The sequence below is a fragment of the Bison bison genome, unplaced genomic scaffold (assembly GCF_000754665.1).
Source record: "Bison bison bison isolate TAMUID 2011002044 unplaced genomic scaffold, Bison_UMD1.0 scf7180017864370, whole genome shotgun sequence".
NCBI classification, from domain to species: Eukaryota; Metazoa; Chordata; class Mammalia; order Artiodactyla; family Bovidae; genus Bison; species Bison bison.
In genome coordinates this window covers 6,048,312-6,065,439 of record NW_011494942.1, presented here as the reverse complement: position 1 = coordinate 6,065,439, position 17,128 = coordinate 6,048,312, and the positions used below count along the sequence as shown (strand labels likewise).

Genomic DNA, 17,128 nt, shown 5'->3' with positions numbered 1-17,128 from the left:
ATATATATAATCTTATTTGTTAAAATAGACCGCTATTGCTAAAAACGTCTCTCTTAATACAGCTTTTGTTACATCTCATAAAGTTTAGTATGCTATATTTTTATTTTCATCTGCCTGAAGTATTCATTGAAGTTGTTCAGTAGCATATTGTTTACTCTCCAATATTTGTGATTTATCTAGCTTTGATTATAGTTTCATGCTATTGTAATTGGGAAAAAAATGTTTGATATGATTGCAGTCTTCTTAAATTTAGTGTTTTGTATCCCAACATGTGGTTCATCCTTGAGACTGTTCCATGTGCTCTTGATAAGAATGTGTATTCTGCTTCATTTTGATGGAATGTTCTAAACAAATCTGTCAAATTCTCTGGCCTAATGTTCCATTTAAGACTGCTGTTTCTTTGTTGGTATTTTGTCTGGATGATGAATCCATTGATGTAAGCAGGGTGTTAAAGTCTCATTATTATTGTGTTGCTCTCAAATTCTCTTTAAGTCTTTTTATAATTGCTTTATATATTTTGTTGCTCCTATTGTAGGTGCATATGTATTCATCACTATTATGTCTCCTTTATTAGTTGTCTCCTTTATCATTGTATAATGCCTATCTTAGTGTCTTGTTATTTTATTTAGCTTGAAATTCATGTTGTCTGATATGTATATGGCTACACTTGCTTTTTCTATCTGCTATTTGCTTAAAGTATCATCTTTTATCCATTCACTTTAAGCCCATGTTTGTCTTTAGAGCTGAGATGAGTCTTCTGGAAGGAGCATATAGTTGTGATTTATTTTTAAATCCATCCAGATTGCCTTAGACTACTGCCTCCTGAGAAATCTGTATGCAGGTCAAGAAGCAACAGTTAAAACTGGACATGGAACAACATACTGGTTCCAAATAGGAAAAGGAGTAAATCAAGGCTGTATATTGTCACCCTGCTTATTTAACTTACATGCAAAATACATCATGCAAAATATTGGGCTGGATGAACCACAAGCTGGAATCAAGATTGCCGGGAGAAATATCAATAACCTCAGATATGCAGATGACACCACCCTTATGGCAGAAAGTGAAGAGAAACTAAAGAACCTCTTGATGAAAGTGAAAGAGGAGAGTGAAAAAGCTGGCTTAAAACTCAACATTCAAAAAACTAAGATCATGGCATCTGGTCCCATCACTTCATGGCAAATAGATGTGGAAACAATGAAAACAGTGACAGCCTATTTTCTTGGGCTCCAAAATCACTACAGATGGTGACTGTAGCCATGAAATTAAAAGACGCTTGCTGCTTGGAAGAAAAGCTATGACCAACATAGTCAGCATATTCAAAAGCAGAGACATTACTTTGCCAACAAAGGTCCGTCTAGTCAAGGCTGTGGTTTTTCCTGTGGTATGGATGTGAGAGTTGGACTGTGAAGAAGGCTGAGCACTGAAGAATTGATGCTTTTGAACTGTGGTGTTGGAGAAGACTCTTGAGAGTCCCTTGGACTGCCAGGAGATCCAACCAGTCAATCCTAAAGGAAATCAATCTTGAATATTCATTGGAAGGACTGATGATGAAGCTCCAATACTTTGGCCACCTGATGCGAAGACCAGACTCATTTGAAAAGACCCTGATGCTGGGAAAGATTGAAGGCAGGAGGAGAAGTGGATGACAGAGGATGAGATGACTGGATGGCATCACTTACTCAATGGACATGAGTTTGAGCAAGCTTCTGGTGTTGGTAATGGACAGGGAAGCCTGGGGTGCTGCAATCCATGGGGTCACAGAGTCAGATGCAACTGTGCGACTGAACTGACCTGAAGTATTATTGATTAAAAATGCTACTTCCAAACAAGATTGGAATACAATTTATTGGTATGTTACAGAAAAACTAAGTTCTTGATATACTGTATCTCTTTTTTTAACCCTGACTTTATTTTGTATATGGACTTTATATCTCATAATTCCCTCTTCTTTCTTCTAATATCCTCTACCCACTATTTTGTTTCCTTCTTAGCAAAGATAGAAAATTATTCATGGATTACCTGGTATGCATGTGGTGAAAGAAAAAAGAATGTATTTTGCAATCAGAAGATCTAGATCCAGTTGTCTTGTTTTTAATTTCCTAACCAAACAAAGATGAAAAAATTACACAGTTCACTGAACTTCAGTTTCCTAATCCATTAAAAGGTAATACAAAATAGTTAGCTTATTTATTTTATAGGGTCATTGCACGGTTCAAAGGAGATTATGTTCATGAGGTCATGGATGTGTTTGTGAATGTTTGTCAATGCACCAAATATATGTAATTTGAAAGGCCATTATAGATTTATCCTCTTTTTTCTTTTTATTAATATGACTTGTTTTTAAAACTTTGCTCCATTCACACTCTGCAAATATATATTTTTTTCTTTGCACTAGTGGAAGAAGAGTGTTAAATGCCAAAGCCATTCCTACCACCTCTGTAAGACATATCATAACCAAGTTAGAATTATGTATATTATAGAGTGAAAAATATTATAAAGTGCTTATCTAATACCTGGGCTTCCCTCATAGCTCAGTTGGTAAAGAATCTGCCTGCAATACAGGAGACCCCAGTTCAATTTCTGGGTCAGGCAGATCTCCTGGAGAAGAGACAGGCTACCCACTCCAGTATTCTTGGGCTTCCCTTGTGGCTCAGCTGGTAAAGAATCTGCCTGCAATGTGGGAGACCTGGGTTGGGAAGATCCCCTGGAGAAGTGAAAGGCCAGTATTCTGGCCTGCAGAATTCCGTGGACTGTATAGTCCATGGGGTCACAAAGAGTCAGACACAACTGAGTGACTTTCACTTCACTATCTAATACCTAGCCCAAAGATTTAATTTTTATTAAATATTAAGCTTATGTTTTAATAACCATTATATTTTGATGTCTTTCTAATGTGTTTGATGTTTTCAATTTTGATCTCTTTGATTGAATTTTACTTTATGTAATTTTAAAAATTGTGAAAATCACTTAAAATTTTTTGATATTTGACATATTTCTTCTCTTTTCTATTATGTACTAATTAAGCAATTGTATTGCCTTAAAATTCACTTTGTAAAACTATCTTGTGGTTAATTCCTTTCTATTTTTTAAACAGATTTTATCACTGTAAATTTCTTTTTTATCCATGCATTTTGATTTGATTAATTTCAGCCAAATTCTATGTGTTCACTGTCATAATCCAGAGTTTTTGGTAATATACTGGTTGTTGCCTAAGTGATTAGTTTTAGTGCTTACCAATGTTAAAGAGCTTTATGAAAATTTGAACTTCTTTTGGCATAAGCTATTTCATTAGTTATTTAAATACATACGAATGCTGGGAGGAAAAAATGATAAATAAATAATTTAAGAATATCTATGTAATGTGCCACACTAAGGCACTGTATAAAAAATTATGGATGGATGTTCATGACATCGTACAGGAGGCAGTCAGTGATCAAGACCATCCCCAAGGAAAAAAATATGCAAAAAGGCAAAATAGTTGTCTGAGGAGGCCTTACAAATAGCTGAGAAAAGAAGAGAAGCAAGAGGCAAAGGAGAAAAGAAAAGATATACTCATCTGAACACAGGGTTCCAAAGAATAGCAAAGAGAGATAAGAAAGCCTTCCTCAGTGATCAACACAAAGAAATAGAGGAAAACAATAGAAGGGGAAAGACTAGAGATCACTTCAAGAAAAAGAGATACCAAGGGAACATTTCATAAAAAGATGGGCTCAATAAAGGACAGAAATGTTATGGACCTAAGAGAAGCAGAAGATATTAAGAAGAGGTGGAAAGAATACACAGAAGAACTATACAAAAAAGATCTTTATGACCCAGATAACCACGATGGTGTGATCACTCACCTAGAGCCAGACATCCTGGAATGTGAAGTTAAGTGGGCCTTAGGAAGAATCACTATGAACAAAGCAAGAGGAGGTGATGGAATTCCAGTTGAGCTATTACAAATCCTAAAAGATGATGCTGTGAAAGTGCTGCACTCAATATGCCAGCAAATTTGGAAAACTCAGTGGTAGCCACAGGACTAGGAAAGCTCAGTTTTCATTCCATTCCCCAAAAAGGCAACGCCAAAGAATGCTCAAACTACCACACAATTGCATTCATCTCACACTCTAGCAAAGTAATGCTCAAAATTCTCCAAGCCAGGCTTCAGCAGTATGTGAACCACGAACTTTCAGATGTTCAAGCTGGTTTTAGAAAAGGCAGAGGAACCAGAGATCAAATTGCCAACATCCTCTGGATCTTTGAAAAAGCAAGAGAGTTCCAGAAAAAACATCTATTTCTGCTTTATAGACTATGCCAAAGCCTTTGACTGTGTGGATCACAATAAACTGTGGAAAATTCTTCAAGAGATGGGAATACCAGACCACGTGATCTGCCTCCTGAGACATCTGTATGCAAGTCAGGAAGCAACAGTTAGAACTGGACATGGAACAACAGGCTGGTTCCAAATAGGGAAAAGAGTACATCAAGGCTGTATATTGTCACCCTGACTAACTTATATGCCAAGTATATCATGCAAAATGCCAGGCTGGATTAAGCACAAGCTGGAATCAAGATTGCAGGGAGAAATATCAATAACCTCAGATATGCAGATGACACCACTCTTATGGCAGAAAGTGAAGAAGAACTAAAGAGCCTCTTGATGAAAGTGAAAGAGGAGAGTGAAAAAATTGGCTTAAAACTCAATATTCAGAAAACTAAGATCATGGCCTCTGGTCCCATCACTTCATGGCAAATAGATGGGGAAACAATAGAAACAATGACAGACTTTACTTTCTTGGGCTCCAAATCACTACAGATGGTGACTGCAGCCATGAAATTAAAAGACACTTGCTCCTTGGAAAAAAATCTATGACCAAACTAGACAGTATATTAAAAAGCAAAGACATTACCCTGTTGACAAAGGTCGTGTAGTCAAGGCTATGGTTTATCCAGTAGTCATGTATGGATGTGAGAAATGGACTATAAAGAAAGCTGAGCACCAAAGAACTGATGCTTTTTAACTGTGGTGTTGGAGAAAACTCTTGAGAGTCCCTTGTACTGCCAGGAGATCCAACCAGTCAATCCTCAAGGAAATTAGTCCTGAATATTCATTGGAAGGACTGATGCTGAAGCTGAAACTCCAGTACTTTGGCCACCTGATGTGAAGAATTGACACCTTGGAAAAGACTCTGATGCTGGGAAAGAATGAAGGCAGAAGGAGAAGGGTACGCCAGAGGATGAGATGATTGGATGGCATCACTGACTCAAAGGATATGAGTTTGAGCAAGGTTTGGGAGTTGGTAATGGACAGGGAAGCCTGGTGTGCTGCAGTCCATGGGGTCACGAAAAGTTGGACATGACTGAGCGACTGAACTGAACTGAAGGCACAGTATAATTACAATAAAAAGAAAGACAGAGAACTTTTAGAATCAAGAGGAGAGAAACTTGTCATAGAAAGAGAACCCCCACAAGACTAAGAGCAAGTTTTTCATCATAAACCTTATAGGTCAGGTGAAATGGAATAATATGTTAAAAGAACTCAGAAAAAAGCAAAAACAAACCATATCATCCAAGAATACTACACTGAGCAAAAGAAACCTTCCAAATGAAAGAGAGGTAAAGACTCTCCCAGACAAACCAAAGCTGAAGGAGATCATCAATACCAGACTTCCCTTATAAGAGACACTAAAGGGAGTTCTTTAAGTTGAAATAAAAGACTACTAGACAGCAACATGATAGCAGAAGAAAGCACAAAACTTGTTAGTAAGGTAGACATAGAGACAAATACAAAATACTGTATTACTATAATATAGTGGGCAAATCAGTTTTGATTCTAGTACAAAAGATTAATGATAACAATATTTAAAAATAATTATTAAAATATTCTAAAAGTTGGTATATGTAGATGTAAAATGTGACAATAATAATGTAAAGTATACAAAAGGGGAGAATGTAATATGTAGAGCTTTTCTGTTATCAAATTTGTTATTATCAGCTTTATAACTGTTATAATTATAGATATGGAACCATAAAAGACCCTGATTTGCCAAAGCAGCCTTGAGGAAAAAAGATCAAAGCTGAATGTGTCACTCTCCCAGATTTTAGACAACTGTACAAAGATACAGTAACCAAAACAACCTGGTATACCACAAAAAACAGATATACACATCAGCAGAACAGATAGAGAGCCTAGGGAAAAACCTCACATACCTATGGTCAATTAATCTACGGTGAAGGATGTAAGAATATACAATGGAAAAAAGACAAATCTCTCAATAAGTGGTGTTGGAAAAAATGAACAGTTACATGTAAGACAATGAAATGAGTACATTTCCTTACACTAAATGTGTGTGTGTATATATATATATATATATATATAACTCAATATGGATATATATACACACAACTCAATATGAAATAAAGAGGTGAATAAAGACCTGAAACCATGAGACATCTAGCAGAGAACATAGGCAGAACACTGTTTAACATAAATTGCAACAATAATTTTTTTGGATCTGTCTCCTAAGCTAAAAAAATTCAAGCAAAAATAAATGAGATCTAATTAAATCTAAAAGTCTTTGCACATCAAAGGAAACCATGGATAAAAAAGAAAAGGTGGTCTATAGGATTCGAAAATAATATGACTGGCAAGGTGTTAATACCCAAAATACATAAATAGCCCATACAACTCAATATTTTAAAAAAAATTAAATAATTGGCAGAAGATCTGAATTGTCCAAAGAAGACATACAAATGGCTAACAGACACATGAACAGATACTCATCATCACTAACACATAAATGCACATCAAAACAAGTGTAAGATATAACCTCACACTTGTCAGAATGGCTATCATCAAAACAACTATAAATAATAAGTGTTGGTGATGATGTAGAGAAAAGAGAGCACTTGTACGCTGTTGATGGGAATGTAAATTGGTGCAGACACTTACAGTATGGAGGTTCCTAAAAAAACTAAAAATAGAACTAATATATGATCTAGCAATTCCACTCCTGAGTATATATCTGGAAAAATCAAAGACACTAATTAAAAAAGATATATGTACCCCAATGTTTATAGTAGGACTATTACTCAACCATAAAAAGAATGAAAATCTCCCATTTATAGTGATGTGAATGGACCTAGAAAATATGATTTGATAAAAACAAATATTGTATGATATCACTTACATGTGGGATCTAAAAATTAATACAAACGAAGGCTTTTTCTGTATAGCAAAACAGAAAAAGACACAGATATAGAAAGAGAACTAGTGGTTTCCAGTGGTGAAGGGGAAACGAGGAAGGACACAATTAGGCATATGAAATTAAGAGATACAAACTGTTAAAATAGATAAGCACCAAGTCTTCCCTGATGGCTCAGATGATACAGAATCTGCCTGCAATGTAGGAGACCTGGTTTCAATCCCTGGGTTGGGAAGATCCCCTGGAGAAGGGAATGGCTACCCACTCGAGTATTCTTGCCTGGAGAATTCCATGGACAGAGGAGCCTGGTGGGCTACAGTCCATGGGATTGCAAAAAGTCAGACATGACTGAGTGACTAAACACTTTCACTTTCAAGGATATAAGATATAGCACAGGGAATTATATCCATTATCTTGTAATAAGTTCTAGTGTAGTATAGTCTATCAAAATACTGACTTTCTATTGCTATACATCGGAAACTAATATAATATTGTGAGTCAACTACACTTCAATTAAAAAACTAAAAATTAAAAAGAAGCAAGACTTAACTATTTCCTGTGTATAAGACTCTCAGTTTCTCACTTTAGAACTAAAGACACGCAAAGACTGAAAGTGAAGTGATAGGAAAAGATATTCCACGAAGTAGGTAACCAAAAGTGGCTGTAGTTACTTCAGACAAAATAGATTTTAAGTAAAAATGTCACAAGAGACAAAAGAAGACATTAATATAAAAACTGAGAGAGTCAATTAACCAGGAAGATTTAATAAACATCTCTATCTTTCTATCCCCAACATCAGAGTACCTAAATATATAAACACTGAATGGAGAAATAAACAGCAATACAATAATAGTAGAAATTTGAATACATCATTTTAAATAGTAAATAGAAATAATAAAGAAATAGATAACTTGAAGAACATTATAGACCAAATTGACCTAAAAGACATACACAAAACATCCCACCCAACACTAGCAAAATACATATTACTTTCAAAGATACACATATCTTTGCATGTTTCACCACAAAATAAATTTTAACAAATCTAAGAAGATTGATCTCATCCCAAGTATCTTTTCTATCCACAATGGAATGAAACTAGAAATCAATAGCAGGGTAAAAACTGGAGAATTCACAAATACATGACAATTTGCAACACCCTTTTGAACAACAGTAGATCAAAGAATGCTAAAAAGAATTTATAAAATACCTCAAGACAAGCAAAACTGAAATCACAACATACCAAACATATGGGATGTACATATACAGTACTAAGAAGGAATGTCATAGTGATTAGTGTCTATATATAAAAGGAAGAAAGATCTCAAATCAGCTACCCAGCTTTACATTTCAGTGTGCTGGGGGGACAGTGGTTTCACTCTCCCAAGCACGACAAGGTGTGATGACAACCTGGCCAAAGCACGTACGATTGCCTGCATGGTGTGATGCAGCGTATTTGGAGAGGAGTTTTGAGTTAGCAAGATGGCCTTGTGTATAAAGCATGTTAATTGCTGTCCAATAACAAAGCTCAGAGAAGCAATAAAAACAATGGTAGCTAGCTACTAATAGTACTATACACCAGATGTTGTTCTACTGCTGTACTTCCATTAGTGGCTTTATTTCTTAGCATAATTCTGTCACTCAGATGCTAACATTTCCCTTTCACAGATGAAAAATCTTAGATACAGAGAGAATAAATGACTTCCTCTAAGGAAAAAAATTATATTTACAGGTTTTGGAGATTAGGACCTGCGCATCTTAGCATGACATTACTCTGTCTAACTATGAATATATTAGGTAACATGGTAAGGGGATATTAAGTTTGCAAATGGAGTTAAGGTTGCTAATCAGATGACCTTGAAGAGATTGTCCTATGTTGTCTTTGTTAACTCAGTGTAATCCCAATCTCATCTTTAAGCATGGATGAGAGAGAAGAAAATTCAACAACAATGTGATGCAATGTAACAAATATTTGATTGACCATCACTAGCTTTGAATATGGAAGAGAGTTATTAGTCAAGAACTTTGGACAGTTTCTAGAAACTGGAAAAGACAAGGAAATTAACTTTTCTCTAGAGTCTCCAGAAAGGAACACAACCCTACCAAAACCTTGGTTTTAGCCCAGTGAGACCTATTTCAGACTTCTCGACTTCAGAATTGTATAATTATTACAAAAATTTGTGTTGTTTTATTCCATTAAGGACATAGATATGCACACACACCTATACATATGTGTACATTTGCATGTCAGTGTCAAGTGGTGATAAATGCTATGAAAAAAATCAATTTGGTTGAAGAGTTATGGACAGGAAATGCTATCCATACATATGGGTGATATATGGTGTAGTGGTCAGGGATGAGGTAATGTTTAAACAGAGATTTGAGTGAGATGAAAGTGCAAGATCTGGGAGAAGAATATTTCAGATGAGGAAACAGTAAGTACAAGTTTCTCCAAGTCAGAATGCACTTTGCATCTTGAGAAATAGCAATAGGACAGAGGCAATGAGCCAGAGGAAAACTGTGGGATTGTGATTCTGTTGGTGGATAAAAATGGGATAGTTATCCTAATGATTTCTGGAAAAGGAATAGGAATGAAGGTGGACTGAGACAACTTTTACTTTTCCCTGTTATTTATATTTTTTTGATGATGATGAATTACTTTTATGTTTTTAAAGAATTTTCATTATAACACAGCAGTACAAGAAATCTGAAGCACAGAAACAAGTATAAAGATGAGCAGTGTACTGGCAGGGTTTTCATAACTTACTTGGTTCTGCTCAAAAATTGAAGGAAAGGGGTAAGAAAGAATCATACCATGCTGTTGTTATTCAAGATTATTTGCTATCTATTTGCACTTTTACACACTCTACATGCTGAGTCTATATACACTCCTCAGAAACAACATGTGCATTTGTATGTGTGTGGGCACATATGTTTGCTTGAAGCTGAATTATTTGGTATGAAGTGGAATATTTGGAAGTATAGAATGACAAGGATTATTTAAAAATCCATTTATAAATCCATGCTTACCAGAACATCTTGAAGATAGCAATATTATGGAAACTCACAGATACTTTAGCAACATGGAGTACCATTGAGATCATGGGATTTCAGGCTGCCTGAGTTCAGACCTTGGATCCACCACTTACCACTTAGGGACCTAGAGAAAGTCATTCAACCTCTTAAAGTTTTTTTTCTCCATCTGAAAAAGGAGATAATAGCACATGGCTGACTGAATTGTGATAATTAATACACCCACTAGTAGTACTAAAACAGGCTTCCCTAGTGGCTCCATGAAAACAAATCCACCTGCAATGCAGGAGATGCTGGTTCAATCTCTGGGTTGGGAAGATCCCCTGGAGGAGGACATGGCAACCCACTCCAGTATTCTTGCCTGAAGAGTTCCATGGACAGAGGAACCTGGCAGTCTACAGTCACAAAGAGTCTAGGGTCACAAAGAGTCAGATACAATTGAAGCAACTGAGTACACACGCATGCAGAACTGAAACACTAGGACAGGACTTCCCTGGTGGTACAGTGGATGAGAATCCTGCCAGTGCAGGGCACACAGGTTCAGTCCCTGGTCTGGGAATGTTCCACATGCCATGGAGCAACTAAGCCCATGCACCACAATTACTGAAGCCCATACACCTAGAGCTCTGCAACAAGGGAAGCCACCACATTGAGAAGCTCCATCTGCCATAACTAGAGAAAGCCTGCACAGCCAGTGCTCAGTTCAGTTCAGTCGCTCAGTTGTGTCTGACTCTTTGCAATCCCAAGGACTGCAGTGCACCAGGCCTCCCTATCCATCACCAACTCCCGGGGTTTACTCAAACTCATGTCCATTGAGTTGGTGATGCTATCCAACCATCCCATCCTCTGTCGTCCCCTTTTCCCACCATCAATCTTTCCCAGCATAAGGGTCTTTTCCAATGAGTCAGTTCTTTGCATCAGGTGGCCAAAGTATTGGAGCTTCAGCTTCAGCATCAGTCCTCCCAATGAATATTCAGACTGATTTCCTTTAGGATGGACTGGTTGGATTATTATACATCCAGTGTAACCAAAATGAAAACAAAAAATAAAACACTGGTATAGTGTCTTGCATAACAGTAAGTGCTCAATATACTATTATTGTGATTGTTTCTCTGGTCTTTATTATTGGACTGCAATTAACATACTTTATATGCACTGATGACTTGCTAACTTGAAGCTTTTCTATAAATATGCTTCAAGAGACTGCACAGGCAACTTTATTTGCTTTAGCTAGTTTGTCGTCATCTTGGATACACATGCAAATGAAATCACTACAACTGCCGATGTTTAAAAGCAAAATAATCCAGCACATCATGCTACCCCTAGACAATAGAATTGGTCCAAATGCATTAGCCAGTAGCTTCTCCTGGTGACTGCTTCTTGGCTTAAATATTACTTAAATATTTCATCAGAATAGACTTTACCAGTAATCTCTGAAAAACAAACAGACCTTATGTTCCCTGGACAAAGTTAAAAAAGACCTTATATAACACGATTGCAATTGAGTTTAATCTCTGGTCTTTATTCAACTAGATAAAACTATAAATTTGAGGAAAACATTTTAAATAATGATCAACGTGAGCCCTGGTTGAGTTTTTGATTTCTTCTAGTCTTCTCTGCATGTGTGAGCGCTCAGTCATGTCTGACTCTGTGACACTTGGACCATAGCCTACTAGGCTCCTCTCTCATGTGATTCTCCAGACAGGAATACTGGAGTGGGTTGCCATGCTCTCCTCCAGGGGATCTTCCTGACCCAGGGATCAAATCCGCATCTCTTATGTCTCCTACATTGGCAGGCAGGTTCTGTATTACCACTAGCATCACCTGGGAAGCCCTATGAGGGTTTAAAGGCTTTATTACCATATGTAAAATAGATAGCCAACGGGAATTTGCTGTATGGCTCAGGAAACTCAAAGAGGGCCTCTGTATCAACTTAGAGGGGTGGGATGGGGAGGGAGGTGGGAGGGAATTCAAAAGGGAGGGAATATGTATACCTATGGCTGATTCATTTTGAAGTTTGACAGAAAACAACAAAATTCTGTAAAGCAATTATTCTTCATTAAAAAAAAAATTTATGAAAAGGCTTTGATCCAAGAGTTTTCCATTTACAATCTAGATGGCTTCATGCAAACTTCCCAATTTCCGTTAGTTTTGATTTCCTTAATACTGTGCTCAAGGATTGCTTTTCCCTGTCTGTGAAAATCCCAATACAGTCTATATCATTCAGTGCTTCATGGTTTTATGACAAAAGCAAGAGACAGGATTATCACTTTTACCCATTGCATACGGAAAAATTAACTGACCATCCCAAGTCATCAACTAGGCTTTTGGGCCAGGTCTTTTAGAGTTATAACAGATCTCTTTTCCATCAGACTATATTATTTAAATTAATAGAATAAAAATGCTATTTTCTTTTTAAAAAATTAAATAGATCAAGACCACAAAGTGATTCACAAGACTGATAAATCTTCTCTGTCAATAGGTCAAATATAAGATTTTTTTTAAAAACATATTATCCATTATACAAAGACTACTTTTATTTGAATCATATTTTTTGTAAGTACCTTTTGTTCCATCAAGAATGAAGAGAGGATTCCAAAATCTTTCTAAATTTTCAACATTAATAAATTCTAAGCCAGAAATGTCACTAAAGAAATACTTTTTCTGATTTAAAGACTGATGTATACCAAGATAAGTATCATTCTGTATTTTAATGTATGCTTCTTTCAAAAACTCTAATTTGAAATATAAATGTTCTTTTAAAAAGACTGGCTGCCTTTTCTTGAAATAGAAATTCCCCCTTTTACTTATTTTAGTTTGAAAATACAAAACTCATTCCACCTTGAATCCATTGCAGCAGTTTCTAGTTGTCTTTTTCTCGGAAGGTTGTGCCTCTGCTGTCTTATCCGAATGATGATTTTGGTCCATCATTGAACTGCATATATCATGTGAATGTTTCCAGTTGTTGTTGATGTTTAGTTCAAAGTGATCACCTTTTGAGAGAGAAAAAGTGTTTTATTTCACGTTAACAATTCAGAAATGAGAAAAACCTCAAGGTCAACATCCATCGATCAATAATTCCACAAATATTCATGTAGGATTTATTATGTCCTGATGAGGCAGAAATGCTAGACAGTCTAAGACTCTGAGACCTCGGTTCTTTTTAATTTCATTGTTTTTTCTCTTCCCAAGTAAGCATCTCACTCTTTGTTCCAATTACCACGCATCAGAGGAATACCTCCCTGGTCTGGAGGGCCATAAAACATTCAGACCAAGGATAAGACAATCATTACTTGCTGTCCAGTTTATCAAGGGGAAAACAAAACAAAACAAAACACCAAACTCTAAGAAGATCATTAACTCTTAAACATACCTTTGGTTCCTAAATAATGGTCTGGGGTCTTAAGAGGGGGTTGAGGGATGGCATCACAATGTCTAGAGAAACTGAGAAATGGGGGATCCAAAAAAGCCATAAAAATGACAATCTGGACTTTGCGATACTCAAACTGGTCAAAAATGATGTATATTAAAGTCACCAGCCAACCAAAGATATACAGTTTGATACTAGTAAAGATATAAAACTGCTGCAACCCCCGCCTTCTGGGGGCTCTTCACCCCCTCTCAGTGTCTAGGCTGTGAGCTTTGTATCTCTATCATTTAAGATAAACTTTGCCTGTGTGAGTGTTTGCAAGTTTGCAGATTTCATTCTTCGGCTCCATGAACAGAGCTTGGGTTTCACATTTCACTGAGTACTGAAACACAAAATGAAGGGGAAACACACACACACACACACACACACACACAAATTTCTAGTTTCAGTGAGATTATAATTTAGGAAGATAAATTTATAGAGGGAAACTTGAATTAACAAATAAGGTAGCATAGAGTCACACACTAGATTAGATTAAATAAATTATTAGCAATTATCTATTAGAAATAAAATTTGGGGATTTTCCTGATGGTACAGTGGATAGGAATCCGCCTGCCAATGCAGAGGACATGGGATCGATCCCTGGTCCAGGAAGAGTCCACATACCACAGAGGAACTAAGCCCACACCGCAACTATTGAGCCTGTGTTCTAGAGCCCTCGAGCTGCAACTACTGAGCCCCTAGGAAGAATAGTCCCTACTTACCACAACTAGAGAAAATCTGTTCACAGCACAACCAAATAAATAAAAAAAATTTTTTTTAAAAGAAAGAAAATTTTGTTACATTTTCTGCATATCTACGTGACAAGATCTAGGAAGACAAACATGCTTAATTCATCTTTGCGTACTCAGTTGTGTCTGACTCTTCACAACCCTATAGACTGTAGCCCACCAGGCTCCTCTGTCCATGGAATTGTCTGTGAAGAATACTGGAGTGAGTTGCCATTTCCTTCTCCAGGGGATCTTCCCAATCTGGGTATCAAACCCACATCTCTTGCCTCTCCTGCACTGTCAGGCAGATTCTTTACCACTGAGCCACCTGAGAAGCCCTGAATTCATCTTTATGTCTTTACAAAGTGTCAAATGCTGCCTTCCACATAGTAGATAGTCAAAATGAGCAGAAAAAACAATGTAATGAATTATAATTAGAATGGCCTAAAACGGTTTCATAGAGAAAATACCTCTGGAACCAGGCTGAAAAAGCAGGTAGAGTTTGGACTTATTAAAAAGAGCTTAGTGTACTCTAAGCACCTTTCAGAGAGACTATGGTCATGCCTGACCTCACCATAACCACAACTCCACTTTATTTTAATTAATTAAACAGAATCATTCCTTTTCTTTGTATTTCTACTACTTTCCCAGACAGACTACTTATCCTCACCTCTCTCCTACATATTGGGAAAAATATCCAGATAAAAAATTGGAAACGTAGGCACTTTTACCTTATTTCTGGAAAAAGATTAAATTGTAATAAATCACTACAAATTAATTAAAAGAGTGGAATATCAATTCAGAGTTGACTCTAAACATCATGACATTTTAGTCTGACCTATACTGGTGGTACTGAGAGGGGGGAAGAAAGGGAAAACAGCATTCACTAACTTCTTAGATCTTTTACAAGTCTGTAAATAACTTAATAATTTTTAATTAAATAACCTTAACAATAATTATTAGGCTAGCCATCTTCCTGAATTGGAGAAGGGAACCGATATTTTTGAGTCCATAATTTGTGCCAGGAACTGGGCTGAGCAGAACTTTTTCTCATTGAATCAGAGACAAAATAATCTTGGAGACCTATTTCCTCCCCCTGAGTCAAACTTGATTTGAAACAAGTAACATCGAGGTGGGTAAGTAGCTTTGAGACACATCCCATTTCTCAATGCTTGCCAGCTAACACTTCAACCCACATTATCCAGTTGGAATCAAAGAAATCAAGAGCGAGTTTAATAATTCTATATAGTCAGTGATAATAATTGCCTTGGAGCATGTTTTGAGAAGATAACTGGAGGTTCATTTTTTCAGACTTGAAGTTCCACTTGGATAGAAAGTAATAGGAATGGGATTTCAGACTTTATTGTTAAATTATCAATGTCTGATTTTCTGTCTTTTATTTTCAAAAACACAAGCCTGAGGCTCAGCTACCTCTAGAAGATAGGTTTTAAGGGCTTAGAATATAAGCATATGGAAGACACACAGCATAAAATGTGTAATATTTATCATGTCCATAAAAACAATTTTTATCCTTGAAAGTTGTGGAAGTTTCTCACATAAGAGAAACACTGAAGTTTGAGAATTTCAAAGGTTCTTTCTTACCTGGACTTAGGATCCCACAGCAACAACCACAGGTCTATCCCTTTATCTGCTGTCAGAGTCTTGCTAAATAGTTAGCTGGGTTATTTCTTTTTTCAGTCCAATGATGATTAACTATCTTATTAGGTCATTGTCCTAGGCAAATAGAAGAAAATTGACCACTTATTATAAGAATCTCCACTGCACACTTATATTTTAAAAATTGTGTTAATAATGTCTCAGAACTTACCAAATATTTGTATATAAAAGTTCAAAAATTAAGCTTTATTTCTGAGAATAATTTATATTTGCTTACTCAGTTTGCATATTTTTCTTTAAAAATACAAATACAACAGATTATCTAAAGTATTAAAACTCTTCCATATAAAGAAGACTACAAGGCAATTTTTAAAACTTGTCTATAGAGTGCTTTAATATTCAAAGGATCAAATACACTAATTTTGTTTGATTCTTTTTGTTGTGAAAGGTGCTCAGTTGTGTCCCACTATCTGCAACCTCATGGACTGTAACCCTCCAGGCTCCTCTGTTCATAGAATTCTCCAGGCAAGACTACTGGAGTGGGTTGCCATTCTCTTCTCCAGCGTATGTTCCTGATCCATGTATCAAACTCAGGTTTCCTGCATTGCAGGTAGATTCTTTACCAACTGAGCTTCCAGGAAGCTCTCTTTTGTTTGGTACTTGGGTGCAATTCTAACATGATGTCTCTGGATACCAGATGTCCCATATGGAATAGTAAAAGTGCCAATTTATTACAAGATAGATTTTCTAAATGACAAAATTTTTTAAAGATGATGGAAGTCAAGACTACTTTGCATGATAGATTTCTTATATCAATGTCTGCAGAAAGATAGATCATGATTTCTATTAACCTGATTTTTAGAGAAGGGGAGAGCTTGATCCAGTTGCAAGTTGTCTTGAGGAGGTATGAAGTTTCACGCTCTCATTATTTCATTCACTCACTGGAACACTTTTGAATCCCTATTATACCTCTTTACCCCAGTCATTGGACTCTGTTCTGGAGGTGTACAGAAGTTAAGTCAAAGTGAAAGTGTTAGTCACTCAGTTGTGTCCAACTCTTTGAGACCTCATGGACTGTAGCCCACCGGGCTCCTCTGTCCATGGAATTTCCCAGGCAAGAATACTGAAGTGGGTAGCCATTCCCTTCT

The 17,128-nt window shown here is 36.5% G+C and overlaps 1 protein-coding gene across 1 annotated transcript in view; it reads right to left on the bottom strand.

The window, feature by feature from the left end:
- Nucleotides 1–16,052, bottom strand: part of LOC105000203 (solute carrier organic anion transporter family member 1B3-like) — a 70,849-nt gene extending 54,797 nt beyond the window's left edge. The window contains exons 1-2 of the mRNA XM_010855931.1: nt 15,966–16,052; nt 13,065–13,216 (exon numbers count right to left, since the gene is read on the bottom strand). Of these exons, the coding sequence (XP_010854233.1) occupies nt 13,065–13,154 (90 nt within the window). The 5' untranslated portion in view covers nt 13,155–13,216; nt 15,966–16,052. The remainder of the gene's footprint in view (nt 1–13,064; nt 13,217–15,965) is intronic.
- Nucleotides 16,053–17,128: the final 1,076 nt, after the last annotated feature.